This window comes from Ranitomeya variabilis, chromosome 4 (assembly GCF_051348905.1).
Source record: "Ranitomeya variabilis isolate aRanVar5 chromosome 4, aRanVar5.hap1, whole genome shotgun sequence".
NCBI lineage: Eukaryota > Metazoa > Chordata > Amphibia > Anura > Dendrobatidae > Ranitomeya > Ranitomeya variabilis.
In genome coordinates this window covers 340143377-340169094 of record NC_135235.1, presented here as the reverse complement: position 1 = coordinate 340169094, position 25718 = coordinate 340143377, and the positions used below count along the sequence as shown (strand labels likewise).

The following is a 25718-nucleotide window of genomic DNA, read 5'->3' as shown; positions in this document are numbered from 1 at the left end:
ACTGTGTTCAACAGTTATTAGATATATGAAACTGAAATAGCTGTTGCAAAAAAAACTATTTTTTAAAACACATTAAGCTTAAGATTAATAGGGGTGCCCAAACTTTTTCATATAACTGTATATTGAATCAGGAGCCCCATATAATGCAGATGGGGCCCCATAAGATGCTCCATACAAAATATGCTCCATATAATGCTGCATAAAAGGTTAATTATGGCCCCATAAGATGCCCCATAGACTAATATGCCCCATGTAATGCTGCATAAAAGGTTAATGATGGCCCCATAAGGTACTCCATAGAATAATATGCCCCATATAGGTTGATGGCCCCCATAAGATGTTCCATAGAATAACCCCATATGCTGCTCCACACAATAATATAACCACATAAGCTGCTGCGATTAAAAAAAAAAAAAAAAAGACACTCACCTCTCATCACTGGGAGCGAGGTGCCGGTGTCGCCACTGGCTCAGGCCCCCGGCATTTGCGATATTCACCTATCCCCATTCCACTTCCGTCTCTCTGCAGTGACTGTTCAGGCAGAAGGCCCACACTACCCACGTCATCGCGCCCTCCGACCTGAACGTCACAGCCAGAGGACGCGGAAGATGGAGCCCCGACGGTGGAATGGGGGACAGATGAATATCGCATGGCTCACCCTCCCGGCACAGTCTCTGCAAGTCCCCGCTTCTCCGATGGTCTCCAGTGAGCACGGCAGCTTGTTCCTGTGTTCAGCGATCAGAGCTTAACTAGGCTTAAAATGAACTGCGGAAGAGAATCTCCCACTTCGCTGCACAGGCCTGGGCCTTTCATGCACTTTATCAACCAAGCATTCCCAAACTGATATTAACTGGAGACAAGATGGATCCCATCTCGTCACTGCCTGATGATTTCAGAATGCTACCAAGATATCTTTGGCCCCTCACTTCTGCCGCACGAGTCCTGACCACAGCTGAGACATCAGGTCATACAAAAATTAGTCAGCTCTAGAACAGAGTTCTGTCACCATCCAGAGCCAGTAATTTTTTGAAGTGAATGATGAGACTTTGAGTATCTATATCCCAAGGGTAAAAAGCCAAACTGACAGAAAATGATTGGGCACTGTGAGCAGAAAAGAAATAACCCCACCCACATTGGTGGTTTCCAATCACCTAATAATTCAGATTTCTACATGGAAGGGATGTCACTTTCCATTTGGCCAAAGCAGACGAGACAGCCAAGGTGCTAATATTTTCTTATAAAGAAGCTCTTGTTCTACCCAGTTTACAAAACTGATCAACATGAAAATAAAATACTAAAATGGATACTAGTGTGTGTTCAGTTCTTTTATTAAACAGTCTGCAGGAAGCTTTATGCATTCTTGGCAGCCCGGGTACGTTTCTTCTTCACCACAACTGGCTTCTGACTCTTCAAGATGGCGCTAGCACGACGAAGTGCAGCCTAAGAAGAATCACACAAAAGATTACTGAATGCAAACCCAGGACAATTGCTGACCTCACAAACTAATTTGAACTGATAGGACAGGTATAACATTCGCTGCAAATTGGACAGTTTTCTTGTAAGTGATCCGGTCTTGTGGCCGCAGATCCACCTCATGCACAATGTCAAAACAAGCAGGAGAAAGGGACTGAAGAACCCCTTACAGTCAAGATGACATAATAGCAAGCAATGTGATTCACCTACCATACGGAGGTCTTTCCTGTACTTATTCTTGCCGATAAGGTGGCGCACACTATTAAGTGTGGCACGTGAGTTCTTATTGATGGTGATTTTTTCATATGATGTAGCAGGTTTACGTTGCCCTATAAAATAAAAATAACAGACTTAAATATGAAATATATAAATCTACGTTATACAACACAACGGTAGATGGAATAATTAAAGTGGACATTAAAATGAGAGTCACCTAGCTGTAAAACACAGTTGCAAGCAGGATTTTAGTGCAGATCAGTAATACTCATGTAAATACTAACACCACAAATACAACCCATTAACTCATACTGATCCCTCCAGCAACTTACCTGCACGCTTCTTCAAGACGACAACAATACCCTTTCCATCAGAAGCAGGCTCAATACCGACTGTTTTTCTGTGGATAAGTCCATTGTAACGAAAAGAATTTTTGGACTTCAGATTGTTGGGCTCCTATAAAAGCCAAGAAAGACAAGAAAATAGGAGAGGGTAAGTGAATAATCTTAAGACTACAAACAACATTCATCAATCCTAGGTTCTGCAGACGGGAAGAGTATATTTAGTGCCCAGAATGGGACCAAATCCTCTGAGAACTGTGAACGCCTTTTGTAAGGCCATGTTCACACGTAAATGCATGTCTTATGTCATTTATACAAAGTGGATGCGATTCCATGACAACTGTGTTTAAAGACACTATTGAAATGTGCATTTTTCACTCTCCAGACTTATGGAGTTCCTGAAAAGTTAAAAACTGCATATACTCTAAAAGAAAAAAATGCCTCAAAACTGACCAAAAAGTGCTGCAAAGTGCAATAAACAGACGGCTATTGCATATTTGGTGCAAACCAAAAATAAATGGAGTCTTTGTACATGGCAACATGGTCTGTCACCAGATTTCACAATACATATAATATATACTGTGTATACTCGAGTATAAGCCGACCCGAGTATAAGCCGACCCCCCTAATTTTGCCACAAAAAACTGGGAAAACTTATTGACTCGAGTATAAGCCTAGGGTAGGAAATGCAGCAGCTACCCCCATAGATGCTCCATTTCAAGCTGTGCCATATATAATGCTCTATAGCGATCATTATTGCCCCATAAGATGCTCCATTTCAAGCGGTGCCATATAGAATGCTCTATAGCGATCATTATTGCCCCATAAGATGCTCCATTTCAAGCTGTGCCATATATAATGCTCTATAGCGATCATTATTGCCCCATAAGATGCTCCATTTCAAGCTGTGACATATAGAATGCTCTATAACGATCATTATTCCCCCGTAAGATGCTCCATTTCAAGCTGTGCCATATAGAATGCTTTGCACCGTTCATTATTGCCCCATAAGATACTCAATTTCAAGCTGTGCCATATATAATGCTGCTGCTGTAATAAAAAAAAAAAAAAAAAAAAAAAAAACACATACTCGCCTCTCTTGCTGCCCGCTGCTCCTCAGCGTCCCGTTTCTCCGCACTGACTGTTCAGGCAGAGGGCGGCGTGCACACTAGTACGTCATCGCGCCCTCTGACCTGCACAGTCAGAGCAAGAGGTCGGAGAGCAAGAAGACGGAGCGGCGCCCGGCGTGTGGAACGTGGACAGGTAAATATGACATACTTACCTGCTCCGGTGCAGTCCCTGGCTCCTTCTCCCGGACAGATGGTCTCCGGGTGCCGCAGCCTCTTCCTCTATCAGCGGTCACCGTTACCGCACATTACAAGGAATGAATATGCGGCTCCACCCCTATGGGAGTGGAGTCCATATTCATAACTTTAATGAGCGGTACCACATGACCGCTGACAGAGGAAGAGCTGCGGCACCCGAAGACCGTGTGACAGGCAGGGACAGCGACAGGAGCGCAGGGACTAGGTGAGTATATGACAGTCCTCTCTCCCCCTCACCCGCCGACCCCACCACCGATCATGACTCGAGTATAAGCAGAGAGGGGCACTTTCAGCCCAAAAATTTGGGCTGAAAATCTCGGCTTATACTCGAGTATATACGGTAGCTTACAGACTTGATGATCCTGGTGCACTTACTTGATCAGTCCAAGAATATATTAAGAATCCTGTATGAGAGCTTTCTGTGACTTATAAAATGCCATTTATTTCAGGAATATGCAGTCAATCTAATATCAAGTATCACACTCAGTACACCAGTATCAGCAGGTTTACACTCCAGTTACCAGATGTCCGTGGTCACATACGTGTACTATCCTTAAATTCCATGAACAGAACATGTACCCACTCAAGCTATGGGGTTGTTTGTGGACAGAGTGAGCCACAAAAATGCCATAGAGATGTGACTGATGCAAGTCACTGTCATCAAATGGATGGAGTCCGTGATTGGCATACAATGGATAGGAGACGCTTTGTCTTTTTCCCCAAACATAAAAATCACTGATTTTTCAGAAACACTGATGGCAAAAATTGCCTTAACACCGATGAAAAGAGGAATCAAAACATGTATTTACGAGAAATATCACGGACATCTGAATTAGGGCTAACATATAGCGCAAGCAAGTATTGTAAAATTAGATGACCGATTCCCTTTAGAGCCCCCCTGATTAGATAATGGCTTGGGATAGCTTCCCTTCATATTAGTATTGGCGCATGCTGGTTCATTAGTGCCCCCCCCTCTGTCATACTCACAGTGCTGTACACTTGCTTGTTTCTCTTAATTAGGAAACTGGAGCAGTTCCTTATAACCATCCACTGCAAGTGAGCCGACATTGTTAAGTACCTACAACACAAACATTACATGTCAATATACAAACCAGAGTTTCCATAACAAGTGGGCATTTGTGAACGTGTACATAAAACAGGACAGATAACAGCTGAACACAAAGATATGCATATAACTGGTCCAGAGGCCATGTCAGCAGTCTGTGGCCACCACACCAGAGCCCTTCACCTCTTCTGATTACAAGGGCCAGAAGACATTGTGCCACAATGTAATGACAATGAGGGGCCGACTAATCAGAAGAGCAGCAGCGGATGATGCAGGTATAAGGTTCATAGTGCTCTGGTGTGGCAAAGAACCTACCGGAAGCGCTAAACACAATGCAAAGGTCCACAGGAATCTTACCAGCATGGTAGATAAAATGCCAGGAATCATCCTTCATCTATCATGAGAAAAGAGCATCTAGCTACTGCCCGCTGCTCCTGCCATCCTTAGGAGCAGGACTATGGAGCCGCAGTCACTATAAAACGGACAGACTCCTAAAATATATCATACATTGGATGCAGTAGTACAATGCAGGATGTGCTGTAAATGTTTTCAGAATAATTTGGGAAAGTTATGAAATGTCCTATAATTGTCTGTCCTGTTCTTAACCCCTTTCTGACCTCGGACGGGATAGTACGTCCGAGGTCAGAAGCCCCGCTTTGATGCGGGCTCCAGCGGTGAGCCCGCATCAAAACCAGGACATGTCAGCTGTTTTGAACAGCTGACATGTGCCCGTAATAGGCGCGGGCAGAATCGCGATCTGCCCGCGCCTATTAACTAGTTAAATGCCGCTGTCAAACGCAGACAGCGGCATTTAACTACCGCTTCCGGCCCGGGCGGCCGGAAATGATCGCATCGCCGACCCCCGTCACATGATCGGAGGTCGGCAATGCTTCAGCATTGTAACCATAGAGGTCCTTGAGACCTCTATGGCTACTGATCCCGGCAGCTGTGAGCGCCACCCTGTGGTCGGCGCTCACAGCACACCTGCATTTCTGCTACATAGCAGCGAACATCAGATCGCTGCTATGTAGCAGAGCCGATCGAGTGGTGCCAGCTTCTAGCCTCCCATAGAGGCTATAGAAGCATGGCAAAAGTAAAAAAAAAAGTGAAAAAAATAAATAAAAAAAAATCTGAAAGTTTAACCCCTTCCCGACATGCACCGTACTAGTACTGCGCTGCCGGCACTGCATTACTGACTCGATCACTGCGGTCTCGCGCTGAGCGCCGCGGTGATCGGTTGCGGGTGTCAGCTGTATATGACAGCTGACACCCCGCAGCAATGCCCACGATCGGCGCTGTCGCCGATCGCGGGCATTTAACCCCTCTGATGCCGCTGTCAATAGTGACAGCGGCATAGAGGGGGTTCGCGCAGGGACGGGGGCTCCCTGCGCTCTCCCACCGGAGCAACGCGATGAGATCGCGCTGCTCCGGTGACCTGGAAGGAGTCCCCGGATCCAAGATGGCCGCGGGACTCCTTCCGGGTCATGAGATGACCCTGCTTGCCGGCATCTGCTGAGAATCCTCATAGCAGGCGCCGGCAAGCCTGTGGAACGTGCCTGTCACATCGGTGATCAGAGTGCTGTGCACACTGTCTGATCACCGATCTGTGATGTCCCCTCCTGGGACAAAGTTAAAAAAAAAAATTTCCACATGTGTAAAAAAAAAATTTAAAAAAATTCCTAAATAAAGAAAAAAAAGAAAAAAAAAATTCCCATAAATACATTTCTTTATCTAAATAAAAAAAAAAAAAATCACACAATAAAAGTACACATATTTGGTATCGCCGCGCCCGTAACGACCCCACCTATAAAACTGTATCACTAGTTAACCCCTTCAGTGAACACCGTAAAAAAAACAAAAAAAAAAACAACGCTTTATTCTCATACCGCCAAACAAAAAGTGGAATAACACGCTGAAAAAATAGGTATTAAGCTTACCGTTAATTATGTTTCCAGGAGTCCATCCTGACAGCACTATGGAGGACGTCCTCCTCCCCCTTGCTGGGACAGGAAACACACGAGAGTTCAAAAGGTCCGGTCCCACCCCCATTTCTCAGTGTTGTAACAAGAACCGCCTCAAGGGAGATGCAAAAAATAATATTTAATAGTAAAGAACATAACCACATATATTATGAACATATTACATCATATGTTAGGAACATACTACAGACATGTCAGGCTCATGTTATCAAACATAGTTATATTAACAGGGAGGGAATTACCCGTGCTGTCAGGATGGACTCCTGGAAACATAATTAACGGTAAGCTTAATACCTATTTTCCAGGACGTCATCCTGACAGCACTATGGAGAGTACCAAAGCACCTCCTCAGGGTGGGATTACCGCTTGGAGAACTTTTCTCCCGAATGCAGTATGTTGACCGGACAAAACATCGAGTTTATAATGTTTGCAAAAGGTATTCGCACTAGCCCATGTAGCGGCCTTACAAATCTGCTCTAGAGAGGCGCCCGCCCTCTCGGCCCAGGAAGTAGCCATCCCTCTAGTGGAGTGTGCATGAAGACCTTTTGGAGGAGGGATGCCCTCCGACTGATAAGCCTCAGAGATCACAGAAGTGATCCAGCGAGCAATGGAGGCCTTCGAGGCCTTTTTTCCCTTATTTTTACCGGCGAACAAAATAAACAGGTTTGGGTCGATGCGCCATGGGTTGGTGGCTGACAGGTAGTCGATGACCGCCTGTCTGACATCCAAGGAATGCAGAGCTTCCTCTTTAGAATTGGAAGGGTTACCGCAAAAGGATGGAAGCACTATCTCCTGATTCCTATTTTTTAGAGTACCCACTTTTGGAACAAATGAAGGATCTAATTTGAGGACCACACTATCATCTCTAATTTGAAGGTACGGGTCCCGAGTGCACAGGGCTTGAATTTCCCCCACCCTCTTAGCCGTGGTGATCGCCACTAGGAATGCCGTTTTACGCGTCAGGGTTGAAATGGACACGTTATCTGCCGAGGCGTAATTGTTTTTGCAGAGGAATCTCAGGACAAGGTTAAGGTCCCAAGGAGGAGATAATTGTCTGATAGTTGGACGCAACCTCTGGGTGGCTCTGATAAACCTAACTATCCAAGGGTGTGTTGCCAGGGGATAGTCTAGAAAGGAGCTAAGTGCCGAGATCTGCACCTTCAATGTACTCGGTCTAAGCCCTTTATCAAACCCAGCTTGCAGAAAATCCAGAATTCTGGGTAAGTCGGGAGTGCCTGCCGCAACCTCGGACCTGCCGCCCTCCAGACAGAAACGCCTCCAAATCTTCAGGTAGATTGCTGACGTGACTGGCTTCCTGCTAGCCTTGATAGTGGATATGACCTGGTCAGACAAACCTCTTGCCTTCAAGATGTTCCTTTCAGGATCCAGGCTGAGAGATGTAGCTTCTCTGGGTCCGGATGGTACACTGGGCCCTGGTGGATTACATCTGGTCTGAGAGGGAGCTCCACTGGACTTTCTATCGCCAGGTCTACCAGTAGGGAGAACCAACTCCTTCTTGGCCAGTATGGAACTATCAACATCACTCGGGCCTGTTCTTCCTTGATTTTCCTGAGAACAGCCGGGATTAGAGCTAGAGGAGGGAAAGCATACGAGAGGGGCTCCGTCCACCTCTGGCTTAGACCATCTATCCCTTCCGGCAGATCTTGAGGGTTCAGCGAGAAGAACCTTGAGACCTTCGAGTTTCTCCTGTTTGCGAAGAGGTCTATACTGGGAGTGCCCCAACGCCGGCACAGCTCCTGAAAGATGTCCTGGTTGAGTTCCCACTCTGTTGCAAACACTCTTCTTCTGCTCAGGTAATCCGCTACAACGTTCTGGGAGCCCTCTGGGTGGATTGCCGAGATGGAAAGGATCGACCTCTCTGCCCAGCGAAATATTCTCCCTGCCAGCTCTTGGAGAAGATGGTGTCTTGGGCCTCCTTGGTGTTTTAGGAAGGAGACAGTTGTCACGTTGTCGGACAATACTCTGACGTGACGATTCTTTAGAATGCAACGATTCCTTCTCAGGGCTTCCCAGACGGCATACAGCTCTCTGAAGTTGGATGAGTTGCGAGCGACGTCTGGAGGCCACCTTCCCTGGAGGATCCTTCCTTCTAAGTGAGCTCCCCAGCCCCAGGCGCTGGCATCTGTAGTAACTACTACATAAGGGTCGGTAGTCCATAGAACTCCTGTTCTTAGCTTCTCCGGGTCTGTCCACCACAGGAGGGAACTTCGTACCGGATCTGGTAGATGTAAAGTATTGTCTAGAGAAGACTGACGACGGTCCCACTTGGAGAGGATTAGGTTCTGTAGAGATCTTGAGTGGAACTGCGCCCATCTTACGCATGGTATGCATGCCGTCATTAGGCCAAGCACTCTCATAGCCATCCTTATCGAGACTCTGCGTTCTAGTAGGAGTCTGATCTGAATTGCCTCCAGCTTGGATTCGGGTAGTAAGGATATTCTGTTTGCAGAATCTAGACAGACACCCAGGAAGACCTTCTTGTGCTCCGGAATTAGGTCTGATTTTTGCCAGTTTATAATCCATCCCAAGTGCTCCAATACCGCGATGGTTCGGTTCCTGTGGTCCAACAGGATATCTGGTGTTCTTGCTATCAGGAGAAAGTCGTCGAGATACGGGACTATAACAATCCCCTGATTTCTTAGGAACGCTACAATCTCCGACACCAGCTTTGTGAATACACGAGGTGCTGAGGCAAGACCAAACGGCAGGCACTGAAACTGGTAATGACAGGTCCCGGACGGCAGGACTACCGCGAACCTCAGAAGCCTCTGAGATAGATGGTGGACAGGAACCTGATAATAGGCACTCTTCAAATCGAGAGTGCACATTACCGCGTTCTGATCTATAAGGAGGATTGCAGAACGGATGGACTCCATACGAAACCTCTTGTACCTGACCCAGGCATTTAGAGGCTTCAGGTTTACGATTGTGCGTGAGTCGCCGGACGGTTTTGTTATGGAGAACAGGGAAGAGTAGTGTCCCTGTCCTAGCTCTAGCGGTGGTACTGGTATTATGACTCTTGAGGACAGCATGTCCATTAAGTCTTTTAGCATGGGAGAGTCCTGCATAACCACCGTGGGTACGATGTACCTGTCTGGAGGAGGGGAGTAGCACTCTATACTGTAGCCCTCTGATACAGTGCGGAGGACCCATTGATTCTGCGTGACTCTGCTCCAGTTTACCGCGAAATGGCGAAGCCTCCCCCCTATAAGAGTGGCGTCATTGTGATTTGGACTTAGAGGAGGGGCTGAAGAAGAAACTCCTGTTCTTACTGCTGTGACCACGGGAACCCCTATTAAAGCCTCTATTGGACCTTCCCCCTCGGAAGTTGGACCTGTAGTCAGACTGTCTCCTAAAGGGAAACCCTCTCCGAAAGGACTGAGGCCTTTTAGGCTTGTCCTCTGGGAAGCCTTTTTTCTTGTCCGAAGCTGACTCTAATATAGTGTCGAGGGAAGGACCAAACACCCTTGCGCCTGAGAAGGGGATTGAACACAATTTTGTCTTGGACGCATTAATCACCCGACCAAGACCTTAGCCAGACTGCCCTTCTAGCCGCATTAGACAATGAACCATTTCTGGCTGAAAATCTTACTGACTCGGCAGTCATGTCAGATAGAAAGGCAGTAGCCGATCTCATTATTGGGAGAGAGTTTAGGATCTCTGATCTTGGGGTCTTATTAGAGAGGTGCTCCTCTAATTGACCCATCCAGAGGTGCATAGACCTGGCAACTGAGGTAGCTGCGATGTTGGTCTTAATTAGAGCCGCAGAAGACTCCCAGGCTCTTTTTAGCAATATATCCGCCTTTCTGTCCATCGGATCGCGCAAGCTTGATGAGTCCTCGAAAGGGATAGCAGTCTTTTTTGCGACCTTCGCCACCGGGACATCCACCTTGGGTATCTCGTCCCAAAGTTTCACGTCATCCGGCTCAAAGGGTAGGCGTGCTTTGAATTCTTTAGACAGAGTCAGCCGTCGTTCTGCCTCCTTCCATTCTTCAAGCACCATAGCCTTGATATGTTCACTAACTGGGAAGACGGTCTGCCGACGCGACATAAGTCCCCCAAACATCAGGTCCTGCCTGGACTGCGGCTTAGATGCCTCCTCCACTTGCATGGTGCACCTTACAGCCTGCACCAGCTCGTTTGTGTCCTCCGCCTGGAAAAGGTACTTCCTCTGATGGTCCTGGCTTCCAGATGGAAGCTCGCCCTCTTCCTCAGAGATAGGCTCTTCAGAATCGGACCTGTCGTCCGAACTATAATCCACCTCCCGTCTGGCCCTTTTCCTGCTGGGCATAGGGCTGGACTTTTCCGTCAAAGTGGCCAGAGATGCTTGGACCTCTTCTCTTATTAAGGACCTCATCTCAGACATGGCATGCTTTCCATAGCTCCGGAGTACTGGTGCTCCCTGCGGCTGTCAGCGTCTGCCTGAGCGCTGTAATTCCTGAGTTCTCGCTGGAGCGCACGCCTCCCCTGTAATCTCCGGCGTTACCGGAAGTGCCGGCAACGAATGGCGCAAACCGGAAGTGACGCGGTCCCCGGAACTTCCGTTGGAAGAGTCAGAGCCCGGCGTTCACGCCGCATGGAGGCTGCTGACCTCAGGGACCGCGTCCGCAGCCGAGAGCCCCCCCACCGGGGGGAGCGGCCGCTGGTCTTTGGGACCGAGGGACCCCCCTCTGGAGGGTTTCGGCCCTGAGCCTCTTGACAGGGGGAAGGATCTGGACGAGCCGCATGATCCCCCTGAGCTCCGGTAAGCAGTGCAGCTTTCTCTCATGTGTCCCTTGCAGGGACAGGAAAAACACTGAGGAATGGGGGTGGGACCGGACCTTTTGAACTCTCGTGTGTTTCCTGTCCCAGCAAGGGGGAGGAGGACGTCCTCCATAGTGCTGTCAGGATGACGTCCTGGAAAGACGGATATAAACAAGCATGGTACCGCTGAAAACGTCATCTTGTCCCGCAAAAAAAAAGCCGCCATACAGCGTCATCAGCAGAAAAATAGAATTATTCTTACCGTTAATTCGGTTTCTAGGAGCCTTCCACGACAGCCACCAGGAGGTTGTCTCCATACCATAATGGGGGACAGGAAGCACGAGAGGTTAAAAGCCCCTCCCACCTCCCATTAACCAGTGACTTACAACTGAACCCATAGCACCGGTTACCTTTTAGGTTCTCAGAAAAAATGTATCCAAGAACATCGGGAGGGAATTAATGCTGTCGTGGAAGGCTCCTAGAAACCGAATTAACGGTAAGAATAATTCTATTTTCTCTAGTAGCCTTCCACGACAGCCACCAGGAGGAATGCCAACCAATTCTGTATTTTAGGGGGGGGGACTACAGCCTGAAGAACCTTTCGGCCAAAGGCAAGATCCCGGTTGGACCAGAAGTCCAATCTGTAATGCTTAGTAAAAGTGTGCAAGGAAGACCATGTTGCTGCCCTGCAAATCTGCTCTGTTGAAGCACCAGCCCTTTCAGCCCAAGAGACAGACGTAGATCTGGTGGAATGAGCTTTTAGGCCCGCAGGAATAGCAATATTCTGAGTTAGGTATGCTTCAGTAATGGCTTTCTTTATCCAGTTGGCGATGGTACTCTTCGCTACCTTCTTGCCCTTGTTTTTGCCAGAAAGATGAACGAAGAGATTTTTGTCAATCCTGAACGATTTAGTATGTTCCAAATAGTACAACACTATACGTCGTACATCCAAAGTATGAAATCTGTGTTCCTCCGGATTTGAAGGATTGTGACAGAATGATGGGAGGACTGTATCCTGTGATCGATGAAATTCTGACACTACCTTCGGGAGAAAGCATGGATCAGGCCGGAACACGATGGAGTCATCTCTTATGGTAAGATAAGGCTCTCTAACTGAAAGGGCTTCTATTTCTCCCACTCGTCTTGCAGTAGAAATTGCAACCAAGAAGGCCGCTTTGCAGGACAGAAGTTGCGAGGAACAAGATGACAATGGCTCAAACGGAGGAGCCATAAGGCCCTTTAGAACTATGTTTAAGTCCCATGGTGGTACAAAAATTTGTTTTCTTGGACAATGCCTTGATGCTGCGACCATAAACCTCTTTATCCACCGATGATTTGCAAGGTCTTGATCGAAGACAGAGCTCAAGGCTGACACTTGGACTTTCAAGGTACTTGGCTTCAGCCCTAACTCCAAACCTTTTTGTAAAAAATCTAATATCTGGGAGATATTAGGATAGAAAGGGTCAGGATTATGAGGGTGACACCATGATGAGAATTTATTCCAAATTCTTCCATATATGGCATTGGTGATAGGTTTTCTAGATTTCTGTAGGGTAGAAATTACCGACTGCGAAAGGTCTTTAGCCCTTAGTACCTGGGCTTCAATAGCCAAGCTGCCAGATTGAACCTTTGTGGTTCCGGATGATAAAAGGGGCCCTGGCGGAGAAGATCTTCTGCTTGAAGAAAAACTGGACCATCCACCTTCAGTTCCTTTATGAGGTGGTACCAGCTTCTTTTCGGCCATGTCGGTGCTACTAAGATAGTTTGGACTTGATCGTCCCGGATCTTCCGGAGGGTCTTCGCCAGTAACGGTATTGGAGGGAATGCGTACGCTAGATGAAACCTCCATGTGTGAGCGAAGGCATCTACTCCTTGAGACCTGTCTTTGGGGTTCAGGGAGAAGTAGTTCTCGACCTGTGCATTGTGACTTGATGCTAGAAGGTCTATATCGGGAAGTCCCCATCTGTCTGTCAACATTCTGAAAATGTCCGCCTTCAGGCTCCACTCTCCTGGATGTAAGTCGTGACGACTTAGGAGATCTGCATGAATGTTCACTGACCCTCTGAGGTGTATCGCCGATAGTGAGAGGAGATGTTTCTCTGCCCAGCAAAATATTCTGTTTGATATTGCTCTCAGCTGGTTGAACTTTGGACTTCCCTGGTGTTTTAGATGCGCAACAGTCGTCATATTGTCCGAATAAATTCTGACATGTTGACCTATAATGAGACTGCTGGCCGCCAGGAGGGCTTTCTCCACTGCCATCAATTCTCTGGAGTTGGAAGAACTGGAACTTTCTCTTTGGTTCCAGTGACCCTGGAATGGGATCTGCGACACCACTGCTCCCCCCAACCTTTCTGACTGGCATCTGTTGTCACCGTGATTAGAGGATCCTGTACCCAGTCTACTCCTTTTAGCAGGTTTGATTGTGTCGCCCACCAGGTTAACGAGACCGTTACCTTCCCAGGAGTGTACACTCTCCTGTTCAGGGAATTTGGATTCCCGTTCCAGTTCCCTAAGATGTGTGCCTGCAGTACTCTTGAGTGGCTCTGAGCCCACCGGACTGATTGTATACAGGCAGTCATCGACCCCAGGAGAGACATTGCAGTCCGTAGAGTCGGAGAACGTTGTTTTCTGAAGTCTGAGACTTTGGAAACCAGGTTCATTCGGTGTTCCTCTGGTAGGAAAGATTTCTGATTCTCCGAATCCAAGAGGACCCCGAGGAATTTCCTCACCTTTGATGGCGACAGCTGAGACTTTTTTAGATTTGGTATCCAACCCAAATTTTGTAAAATGTTTAGAGTTTTGGAAATTCTCTGATTGAGAATTTCGGCGGAAGGACCAATTATTAGAAGGTCGTCCAAGTATGGCACTATAGCGATGTCTTGGCTCCTGATATGGGCTACTGCTTCCGCCATAACTCTGGAAAACACCCTTGGGGCTGAGGAGATCCCGAAGGGGAGAACATTGTATTGGAAATGTAAGATTTTTTGATTGAATTGGACCGCAAATCTTAAATATTTCCTGTGATGAGGATGCATTGGAATATGGAAATAGGCATCTTTGAGGTCTATTGTTGCCATATATGATTGAGGAGCTATTAGAGGGATGGCTGTTTTTACGGACTCCATCTTGAACTTGCGGTAGGTTATAACTTTGTTGAGAGCTTTCAGATTTATTATAATCCGAGATTGCCCGGAAGGCTTTTTTATTATGAAGATACGGGAATAGTGCCCTTTCCCTTGCTCGTTCACCGGGACCGGGGAGATAGCTCTCGAGTCTAGCAAGTCCTGAATTCCAGCCATCATCAGTTTCTGAGTCTCCCGAGATGACGGGGAGGTGACTCTTACGATCCTGGGGGGAGGTGCATCGAACTCTATCAGAAGCCCCTGTTGTATAACACTGACCACCCAGGGGCTGTTGGAGATATTCTGCCAACTGTGAACAAAGTTCGAAAGCCTCCCCCCCACCGGATCGGAGTCATTGCTTTTCTTGTTGAGCTTGCTGGGGAATAAGGATGTTTTTAGGCTTCCCCTTAGCATAACTCCACCTCCCGGTTTTCCCTTTTCCTCTACCCTGGGAGGGCTGGGACTGGGAGGCTCGAAAAAAACGCTTCCTGGGAGGCCTCTGTTCAGGAAGAGTTTTCTTTCTGTCTGTGGCTTTCTCTAAGATGTCATCTAATGAGGGCCCAAACACATAGTCACCCTTAAAGGGAATAGAACACAGTTTTATTTTGGAAGTGACATCTCCGCACCACATTTTTAACCAGAGAGCTCTTCTGGCTGAGTTTGTCTGGACCAAGGACCTGGCCGCTACCCGGATAGTTTCTAGTGAGGTGTCCGCGAGGAAACCGGTCGCTCTGTGCAAAATAGGCAGGGAGTCCAGAACCTCTTCTCTCGGGGTACCCTGAGAGATGTGATTTTCTAGCTCTTCTATCCAGCGGAAGAGGGAGCGGGCCACACAGGTGGATGCGATGTTGAATCTGAGGGCTGAGGTAGACGTCTCCCAGGATTTTTTGAGAAGACTCTCAATCTTTCTATCTAAGGGGTCCTTCAACTGGGAGGAATCCTCGAACGGCAAAGCCGTTTTTTTAGCCACTCTAGCCACCTGAACATCAATTTTTGGAATGTTCCATTTTATTGCGTCCTCATCAAGAGGAAACCGATGTTTGAAGTCTGGAGGAGTTGTTAGACGTTTCTCCGGCAATTCCCATTCACTATTGATCATGTCTATTATGCTTCTATGGACGGGAAACCCAGGATGTTTTTCAGTAGGTATACCAAAAAGTTCGTCCTGTATAGACTGAGGAACTGATTCCTTTTTTAGCCCCATTGTGTTCCTCACTGCAGATACCAATTCCTCAATGTATTCAGAGGAAAAAAGATATTTTCTAATTCCCGCAGATTTGTGGGGTAACACATCCTCCCATTTGACAGAAGAGGACGTATAAGATCCCTCAGACTCTGACTCAGAATACTCCTGGATTTTTCTCTTTTTGGGGAGTGATGGACCAGGTGAGGATGGTGGTGGCGGTGGAGGTGGGGCGAGCGTGGCCAGAGAGGTCTGAACCTCCTGCCTAACCAGGGAGCGGATCTCCTCAATTAATGAAGGGTGTTCCGCCCGGACAATTTTATCTGTACACGGCTGGCACAGCTTTTTCTCCCAATCTAGCGGCATTTTTACATTACAAGTAGCACACTTGCGCTTGGAAATGTTTTTAGGGCCAGATTTCACTGCCTGCAAAGAGAGAGGGAGCAGTATAAGAAGGTGTATAAGGTACTACCGTTGAATGGGACCCATCTCTGCCACACTTACTAGGGCTTGAGGAGCGCTGGGCTCTGCAGCTGCAGGGCAAGACGAATCCATGCTTACAGCAGCTTACCTGAGACGTCTTCGCAGCTTATATAGAAAATAAGCCTGCACCAGCGCGAGGCATTTCGCTGCCCCTCCCCCTCCGTAGTCCCAGGCAGGCGTGCGAGGATGCAGCGTGCCTCGCACGCCGTTCGGTAATCCACAGATCTGGTCTGTATCGCTCCTGTGCAGGAGCGCCGACCCGGAAGTGGAGGATCACCTGACTTCCGGGTCGCCGAACAGCGTGCATCAGGAGGGGGAGACGCCGGAGAGCTCAGGGAGGCCTCTGGGGGGCACACACCAGCCAGCTTTGTCCCCGCAAGAGGACGCAGGAGGACCGGGAACGCGGTCCCAGAATCCGGAGGAGACGGGAGGCACAGCGTAGGAGGAAGCCCCGAGGGACCCGACCATTAGTGCCCGGCATCATAATAACCAGGTACACTGCTCAGAGCCGCCGCTGCAGCGCACCAGAAACCTCTCCATGCCCCATGGGGGACAGGAAAGACACTGGTTAATGGGAGGTGGGAGGGGCTTTTAACCTCTCGTGCTTCCTGTCCCCCATTAGGGTATGGAGACAACCTCCTGGTGGCTGTCGTGGAAGGCTACTAGAGAAAAAAAAAGTTATAGCTCTCAGAATAAAGCGATGCAAAAAATTATTTTTTTATATAAAATAGTTTTTATTGTGTAAAAGCGCCAAAACATAAAAAAATTACATAAATGAGGTATCGCTGTAATCGTACTGACCCGAAGAATAAAACTGCTTTATCCTTTTTACCAAACGCGGAACGGTATAAACGCCCCCCCTAAAAGAATTTCAGGAATTGCTGATTTTTGTTCATTCCGCCTCCCAAAAATCGGAATAAAAAGCGATCAAAAAATGTCATGTACCCGAAAATGGTACCAATAAAAACGTCAACTCGTCCCGCAAAAAACAAGATCTCACATGACTCTGTGGACCAAAATCTGGAAAAATTATAGCTCTCAAAATGTGGTGATGCAAAAACTATTTTTTGCAATAAAAAGCGTCTTTTAGTGTGTGACGGCTGCCAATCATAAAAATCCGCTAATAAACCCGCTATAAAAGTAAATCAAATCCCCCTTCATCACCCCCTTAGTTAGGGAAAAATAATACAATTTAAAAAAATATATTTATTTCCATTTTCCCGTTAGGCTACTTTCACACTAGCGTCAGTACGGGGCCGTCGCGCTGCGTCGGCCCGACATACCGACGCATACTGTGCAAGCGCCGCACAACGGGGGCAGCGGATGCTGTTTTTCCACGCATCCGCTGCCCCATTGTGAGGTGCGGGGAGGTGGGGGCGGAGTTCCAGCCGCGCATGCGCGGTCGGAAATGGTGGACCGTCGGCACAAAAAAAGTTACATGTAACGTTTGTTGCTGCCGGCGGTCCGCCACAACACGACGCAACCGTCGCACGACGCTTGCAACGTGTGTCAATATGTCGCTAATGTTAGTCTATGGGGAAAAAACGCATCCTGCAGATGACTTTGCAGGATGCATTTTTTCGCCAAAACGACGCATTGCGACGTATGCAAAAAAACGCTAGTGTGAAAGTAGCGCTAGGGTTAGGACTAGGGTTAGGGTTGGGGTTTCAGTTAGAATTGGGGAGTTTTCACTGTTTAGGCACATCAGGGGCTCTCCAAACGCGACATGGCGTCCGATCTCAACGCGTTTGTTTGCGTTAAAAACGCATGCGTTTTTATAGAAAAAAAACAGAACACACACTGAAGTCACCCACCACCAAGGTGATAAAGGGATCCAAACCCTAACCCTACCCCTACCCCTAAACTCACCCCTAACCGTTTAATGAACATTTTCTGACAGTCATAGTGCCACGTCATTTCAGTGCCACGTCACTTCAGTGCCACGTCACTTCAGTGCCACGTCACTTCAGTGCCACGTCACTTCAGTGCCACGTCATTTCAGTGCCACGTCACTTCAGTGCCACGTCACTTCAGTGCCACGTCATTTCAGTGATATACGTGGCACTGAAATATCGTGGCATTTACCTTATATACGTGGCACTGAAATATCGTGGCATTTACCTTATATACGTGGCACTGAAATATCGTGGCATTTACCTTATATACGTGGCACTGAAATATCGTGGCATTTACCTTATATACGTGGCACTGAAATATCGTGGCATTTACCTTATATACGTGGCACTGAAATATCGTGGCATTTACCTTATATTCGTGGCACTGAAATAACGTGGCACTTATATACGTGGCACTTATATACGTGGCACTTATATACGTGGCACTTATATACGTGGCACTTATATACGTGGCACTTATATACGTGGCACTTATATACGTGGCACTTATATACGTGGCACTTATATACGTGGCACTTATATACGTGGCACTTATATACGTGGCACTTATATACGTGGCACTTATATACGTGGCACTTATATACGTGGCACTTATATACGTGGCACTTATATACGTGGCACTTATATACGTGGCACTTATATACGTGGCACTTATATACGTGGCACTTATATACGTGGCACTTATATACGTGGCACTTATATACGTGGCACTTATATACGTGGCACTTATATACGTGGCACTTATATACGTGGCACTTATATACGTGGCACTTATATACGTGGCACTTATATACGTGGCACTTATATACGTGGCACTTATATACGTGGCACTTATATACGTGGCACTTATATACGTGGCACTTATATACGTGGCACTTATATACGTGGCACTTATATACGTGGCACTTATATACGTGGCACTTATATACGTATATAAACGTATTTCAGTGCCACGCATTTCAGTGCCACGTATTTCAGGTTAGGGGTAGGGTTAGGGTTTTTTGTTTTTTTCTCGTTTTCTTGTGTTTTTCTATAAAAACGCATGCGTTTTACTGCGTTTACATGCGTTTTTAAAAAAACGCATTTAGATAAAAACGCAAGTGTGAAACCAGCCTTACCCTTGGGAAAATAAAAACGTGGGGGCTAAAATATAATTTTCGTGGAAAAAAATATATTTTTTATTTTCGCGGCTTTGCGTTATAAACTGTAGTGAAACACTTGGGGGTTCAAAGTTCTCACAACACATCTAGATAAGTTCCGTGGGGGGTCTAGTTTCCAATATGGGGTCACTTGTGGGGGGTTTCTACTTTTTAGGTACATCAGGGGCTCTGCAAATGCAACAAGACACCTGCAGACCAATCCATCTAAGTCTGCATTTCAAACGGCGCTCCTTCCCTTCCGAGCTCTGCCGTGCGCACAAACAGTGGTTCCCACCCACATATGGGGTATCAGCGTACTCAGGACAAATTGGACAATAACTTTTGTGGTCCAATTTCTCCTGTTACCCTTGGGGGAAAAAAATTGCGGGCTAAAACATCATTTAGTGGAAAGAAAATTTTTTTTAATTTTCATAGCACTACATTCTAAACTTTAGTGAAACAATTGGGGGTTAAAAGTGCTCACCACACATCTAGATTAGTTCCTTAGAGGGTCTACTTTCCAAAATGGTGTCACTTGTGGGGGTTTCCACTGTTTAGGCACGTCAGGGGCTCTCCAAACACGACATGGGTTCCGATCTCAATTCCAGACAATTTTGCATTGAAAAGTGAAATGGCGCTCCTTCCCTTCCGAGCTCTGCCATGCGCCCAAACAGTGGTTTATCCCCATATATGAAGTATCTGCGTACTCAGGACAAATTGCACAACAACTTTTGGGGTCCAATTTATCCTGCTACCCCTGGGAAAATAAAAAATTGGGGGCAAAAAGATAATTTTTTGTGAAAATTAATATTAATTTTTTTTTACGGCTCTACATTATAAACTTCTGTGAAGCACTTGGAGGTTCAAAGTGCTCACCACACATCTAGATTAGTTCCTTAGAGGGTCTACTTTCCAAAACGGTGTCACTTGTGGGGGTTTCCACTGTTTAGGCACGTCAGGGGCTCTCCAAACACGACATGGGTTCCGATCTCAATTCCAGCCAATTTTGCATTGAAAAGTCAAATGGCGCTCCTTCCCTTCCGAGCTCTGCCATGTGCCCAATCAATGGTTTACCCCAACATGTGGGGTATCGGTGTACTCAGGACAAATTGTACAACGACTTTTTTGGTCCAATTTCTCCTGTTACCCTTGGTAAAATAAAACAAATTGGATCTGAAGTAAAAATTTTGTGAAAAAAAAGTTAAATGTTCAATTTTTTTTAAACATTCCAAAAATTCCTGTGAAGCACCTGAAGGGTTAATAAACTTTTTTAATGTGGTTTTGAGTACCTTGAGGGGTGCAGTTTTTAGAATGGTGTCACTTTTGGGCATTTTCTGTCATATAGACCCCTCAAAGTCACTTCAAGTGTGATGTGGTCCGTAAAAAAAATGGTTTTGCAAATTTTGTTGCAAAAATGAGAAATCGCTTTTCAACTTTTAACCCTTATAACTCCCTAACAAAAAAAAATTATGTTTCCAAAATTGTGCTGATGTAAAGCAGACATGTGGGAAATGTTGTTTATTAACTACATTATGTGATATAACTCTCTAATTTAAGGGCATAAAAACGAAAAATTTGAAAATTGCGAAATTTTCATAATTTGACAAATTTCTGTTTTTTTCACAAATAAATGCAAGTCATATCGAAGAAGTTTTACCACTATCATAAAGTACAATATGTCACGAGAAAACAATCTCAGAATCACCAAGATCCGTTGAAGCGTTTCAGAGTTATGACCTCATAAAGTGACAGTGGTCAGAATTGTAAAAATTGGCCGTGTCAGTTAGGTGAAAACAGGCTTCGGGGTGAAGGGGTTAAATCACCCCCCTTTCGCCCCAAATAAAAAAAAAAAATAAAAAAAAAAAAAAAAAAATCAAACCTACACATATTTGGTATCGCCGCGTTCAGAATCGCCCGATCTATCAATAAAAAAAAAGCATTAACCTGATTGCTAAACAACGTAGCGAGAAAAAAATCTAAACGCCAGAATTACGTTATTTTGGTCGCCACGACACTGCATTAAAATGCAATAACGGGCGATCAAAAGAACATATCTGCACCAAAATGCTATCATTAAAAACGTCAGCTCGGCACGCAAAAAATAAGCCCTCAACCGACCCCAGATCATGAAAAATGGAGATGCTACGAGTATCGGAAAATGGGGCAATTTTTTTTTTCTTTAGCAAAGTTTGGAATTTTTTTTCACCACTTAGATAAAAAATATCCTAGTCATGTTAGGTGTCTATGAACTCGTACTGACCTGGAGAATCATAATGGCTGGTCAGTTTTAGCATTTAGTGAACCTAGCAAAAAAGCCAAACAAAAAACCAGTGTGGGACTGCACTTTTTTTGCGATTTCACCGCACTTGGAATTTTTTTCCCGTTTTCTAGTACACGACATGGTAAAACCAATGATGTCGTTCAAAAGTACAACTCGTCCCGCAAAAAATAAGCCCTCACATTGCCAAAGTGACGGAAAAATAAAAAAGTTACGGCATTGGGAAGGAGGGGAGCGAAAAACGAACACGGAAAAACTGTGGTGCACTTTATATACAGGCTCAGTAGTGACCAGTGCTGTGGGGTTGGAGTTATGAAATGTCCTATAAATGACTGTTCTGTTCCTGATCTGAGTCTGTGCTGCACTTTATGTACAGGCTCAGTAGTGACCGGGCAGACCCGACACGGCACCCTACATACACCCGGGCAGACCCGACACGGCACCCTACATACACCCGGGCAGACCCGACACGGCACCCTACATACACCCGGGCAGACCCGACACGGCACCCTACATACACCCGGGCAGACCCGACACGGCACCCTACATACACCCGGGCAGACCCGACACGGCACCCTACATACACCCGGGCAGACCCGACACGGCACCCTACATACACCCGGGCAGACCCGACACGGCACCCTACATACACCCGGGCAGACCCGACACGGCACCCTACATACACCCGGGCAGACCCGACACGGCACCCTACATACACCCGGGCAGACCCGACACGGCACCCTACATACACCCGGGCAGACCCGACACGGCACCCTACATACACCCGGGCAGACCCGACACGGCACCCTACATACACCCGGGCAGACCCGACACGGCACCCTACATACACCCGGGCAGACCCGACACGGCACCCTACATACACCCGGGCAGACCCGACACGGCACCCTACATACACCCGGGCAGACACGACACGGCACCCTACATACACCCGGGCAGACACGACACGGCACCCTACATACACCCGGGCAGACACGACACGGCACCCTACATACACCCGGGCAGACACGACACGGCACGGCACCCTACATACACCCGGGCAGACACGACACGGCACCCTACATACACCCGGGCAGACACGACACGGCACCCTACATACACCCGGGCAGACACGACACGGCACCCTACATACACCCGGGCAGACACGACACGGCACCCTACATACACCCGGGCAGACACGACACGGCACCCTACATACACCCGGGCAGACACGACACGGCACCCTACATACACCCGGGCAGACACGACACCCTACATACACCCGGGCAGACACGACACCCTACATACACCCGGGCAGACACGACACCCTACATACACCCGGGCAGACACGACACCCTACATACACCCGGGCAGACACGACACGGCACCCTACATACACCCAGGCAGACACGACACGGCACCCTACATACACCCGGGCAGACACGACACGGCACCCTACATACACCCGGGCAGACACGACACGGCACCCTACATACACCCGGGCAGACACGACACCCTACATACACCCGGGCAGACACGACACCCTACATACACCCGGGCAGACACGACACCCTACATACACCCGGGCAGACACGACACGGCACCCTACATACACCCGGGCAGACACGACACGGCACCCTACATACACCCGGGCAGACACGACACGGCACCCTACATACACCCGGGCAGACACGACACCCTACATACACCCGGGCAGACACGACACCCTACATACACCCGGGCAGACACGACACCCTACATACACCCGGGCAGACACGACACGGCACCCTACATACACCCGGGCAGACACGACACGGCACCCTACATACACCCGGGCAGACACGACACGGCACCCTACATACACCCGGGCAGACACGACACGGCACCCTACATACACCCGGGCAGACACGACACGGCACCCTACATACACCCGGGCAGACACGACACGGCACCCTACATACACCCGGGCAGACACGACACGGCACCCTACATACACCCGGGCAGACACGACACGGCACCCTACATACACCCGGGCAGACACGACACGGCACCCTACATACACCCGGGCAGACACGACACGGCACCCTACATACACCCGGGCAGACACGACACGGCACCCTACATACACCCGGGCAGACACGACACGGCACCCTACATACACCCGGGCAGACACGACACGGCACCCTACATACACCCGGGCAGACACGACACCCTACATACACCCGGGCAGACACGACACCCTACATACACCCGGGCAGACACGACACGGCACCCTACATACACCCGGGCAGACACGACACGGCACCCTACATACACCCGGGCAGACACGACACCCTACATACACCCGGGCAGACACGACACGGCACCCTACATACACTCGGGCAGACCCGACACGGCACCCTACATACACCCGGGCAGACACGACACGGCACCCTACATACACCCGGGCAGACACGACACGGCACCCTACATACACTCGGGCAGACCCGACACGGCACCCTACATACACCCGGGCAGACACGACACGGCACCCTACATACACCCGGGCAGACACGACACGGCACCCTACATACACCCGGGCAGACACGACACGGCACCCTACATACACCCGGGCAGACACGACACGGCACCCTACATACACCCGGGCAGACACGACACGGCACCCTACATACACCCGGGCAGACACGACACGGCACCCTACATACACCCGGGCAGACACGACACGGCACCCTACATACACCCGGGCAGACACGACACGGCACCCTACATACACCCGGGCAGACACGACACGGCACCCTACATACACCCGGGCAGACACGACACGGCACCCTACATACACCCGGGCAGACACGACACGGCACCCTACATACACCCGGGCAGACACGACATGGCACCCTACATACACCCGGGCAGACACGACACCCTACATACACCCGGGCAGACACGACACCCTACATACACCCGGGCAGACACGACACGGCACCCTACATACACCCAGGCAGACACGACACGGCACCCTACATACACCCGGGCAGACACGACACGGCACCCTACATACACCCGGGCAGACACGACACGGCACCCTACATACACCCGGGCAGACACGACACGGCACCCTACATACACCCGGGCAGACACGACACGGCACCCTACATACACCCGGGCAGACACGACACGGCACCCTACATACACCCGGGCAGACACGACACGGCACCCTACATACACCCGGGCAGACACGACACGGCACCCTACATACACCCGGGCAGACACGACACGGCACCCTACATACACCCGGGCAGACACGACACGGCACCCTACATACACCCGGGCAGACACGACACGGCACCCTACATACACCCGGGCAGACACGACACGGCACCCTACATACACCCGGGCAGACACGACACGGCACCCTACATACACCCGGGCAGACACGACACGGCACCCTACATACACCCGGGCAGACACGACACGGCACCCTACATACAGTTAGAACACGCTACATACACACAGGCAGGATACACCGGGGCCGCATACACCGGGGCCGCACACCTCCTGCTGCAATCACAGACAAGTGTCACAGTCGCATCAGGTTATGTGGTGATCACAGTCGGTTCCTATACAGGACTGTCCCGCCTCTATACCCGGTCAGAGGAATGGCTGACCGCTGCGGGAACAGGCCGCAATCACCGGCGCACCCGTGCACCACAGGCGGGTGTAACACCAGGGGCGTCCAGCTGTGCGCGCAGTGTCCCTGACACAAAGTAGCAGCACTGCGGCGGCACCGGGGCCAAACCCGAGCCTCGGACATGCGGCCTCAGCGTCTACATCCCACGTGGGAGACACCGTGAGAACGCGCCATCCACCCCTGGAGCCGCACAGCGCGGGCACGGGGAAACTCCGGCGCCGTTTTCCCCCCCAATTGAGGCAAATTATAGCCGGTATCACAGCAGCGGCCGCACCACGTTACCTTTCTCCGCCGAGCCACAGGAAGGAAAGGGAGAGAAAGGGGCGGAGTCGTGGCTTATTTCCTGTCCGTAACGAACCCTCATTGGGTATTACGTCATTATTGAGCTCAGAGTGTACGGACATTTGATAAGCTCCCTCCGCTGTACTCCGCACACTGTACAGTGGTAGGATCCGCCAGTAGGTCCCCCCCGCAGCCTGTATAATGGTATGAGCCTCTAATTAGCCTCCCCGCACAGTGGTAGGATCCGCTGCCAGGTCCCGGCGCGATATATTATTATTATTTATTATTATAGCGCCATTTATTCCATGGCGCTTTACATGTGAGGAGGGGTATACATAATAAAGACAGGTACAATAATCTTAAACAATACAAGTCATAACTGGTACAGGAGGAGACGGGGACATACTAAAAAGAATGAAGAAAAGGAATAAATAAAAAGAATGAACATCATAACTGATAGCTC

General features: G+C 48.7%; 1 protein-coding gene across 1 annotated transcript; it reads right to left on the bottom strand.

The window, feature by feature from the left end:
- Positions 1–1310: 1310 nt before the first annotated feature.
- On the bottom strand, positions 1311–25322 carry RPL28 (ribosomal protein L28). Its single transcript, XM_077250667.1, has 5 exons — positions 25256–25322; positions 4343–4433; positions 2022–2145; positions 1684–1802; positions 1311–1440 (listed from the first exon to the last, which is right to left on the bottom strand). Exons 2-5 carry the CDS (start codon positions 4421–4423, stop codon positions 1351–1353), a joined length of 414 nt encoding a protein of 137 aa, XP_077106782.1. The 5' UTR covers positions 4424–4433; positions 25256–25322; the 3' UTR covers positions 1311–1350.
- Between the last annotated feature and the right edge of the window lie 396 nt (positions 25323–25718).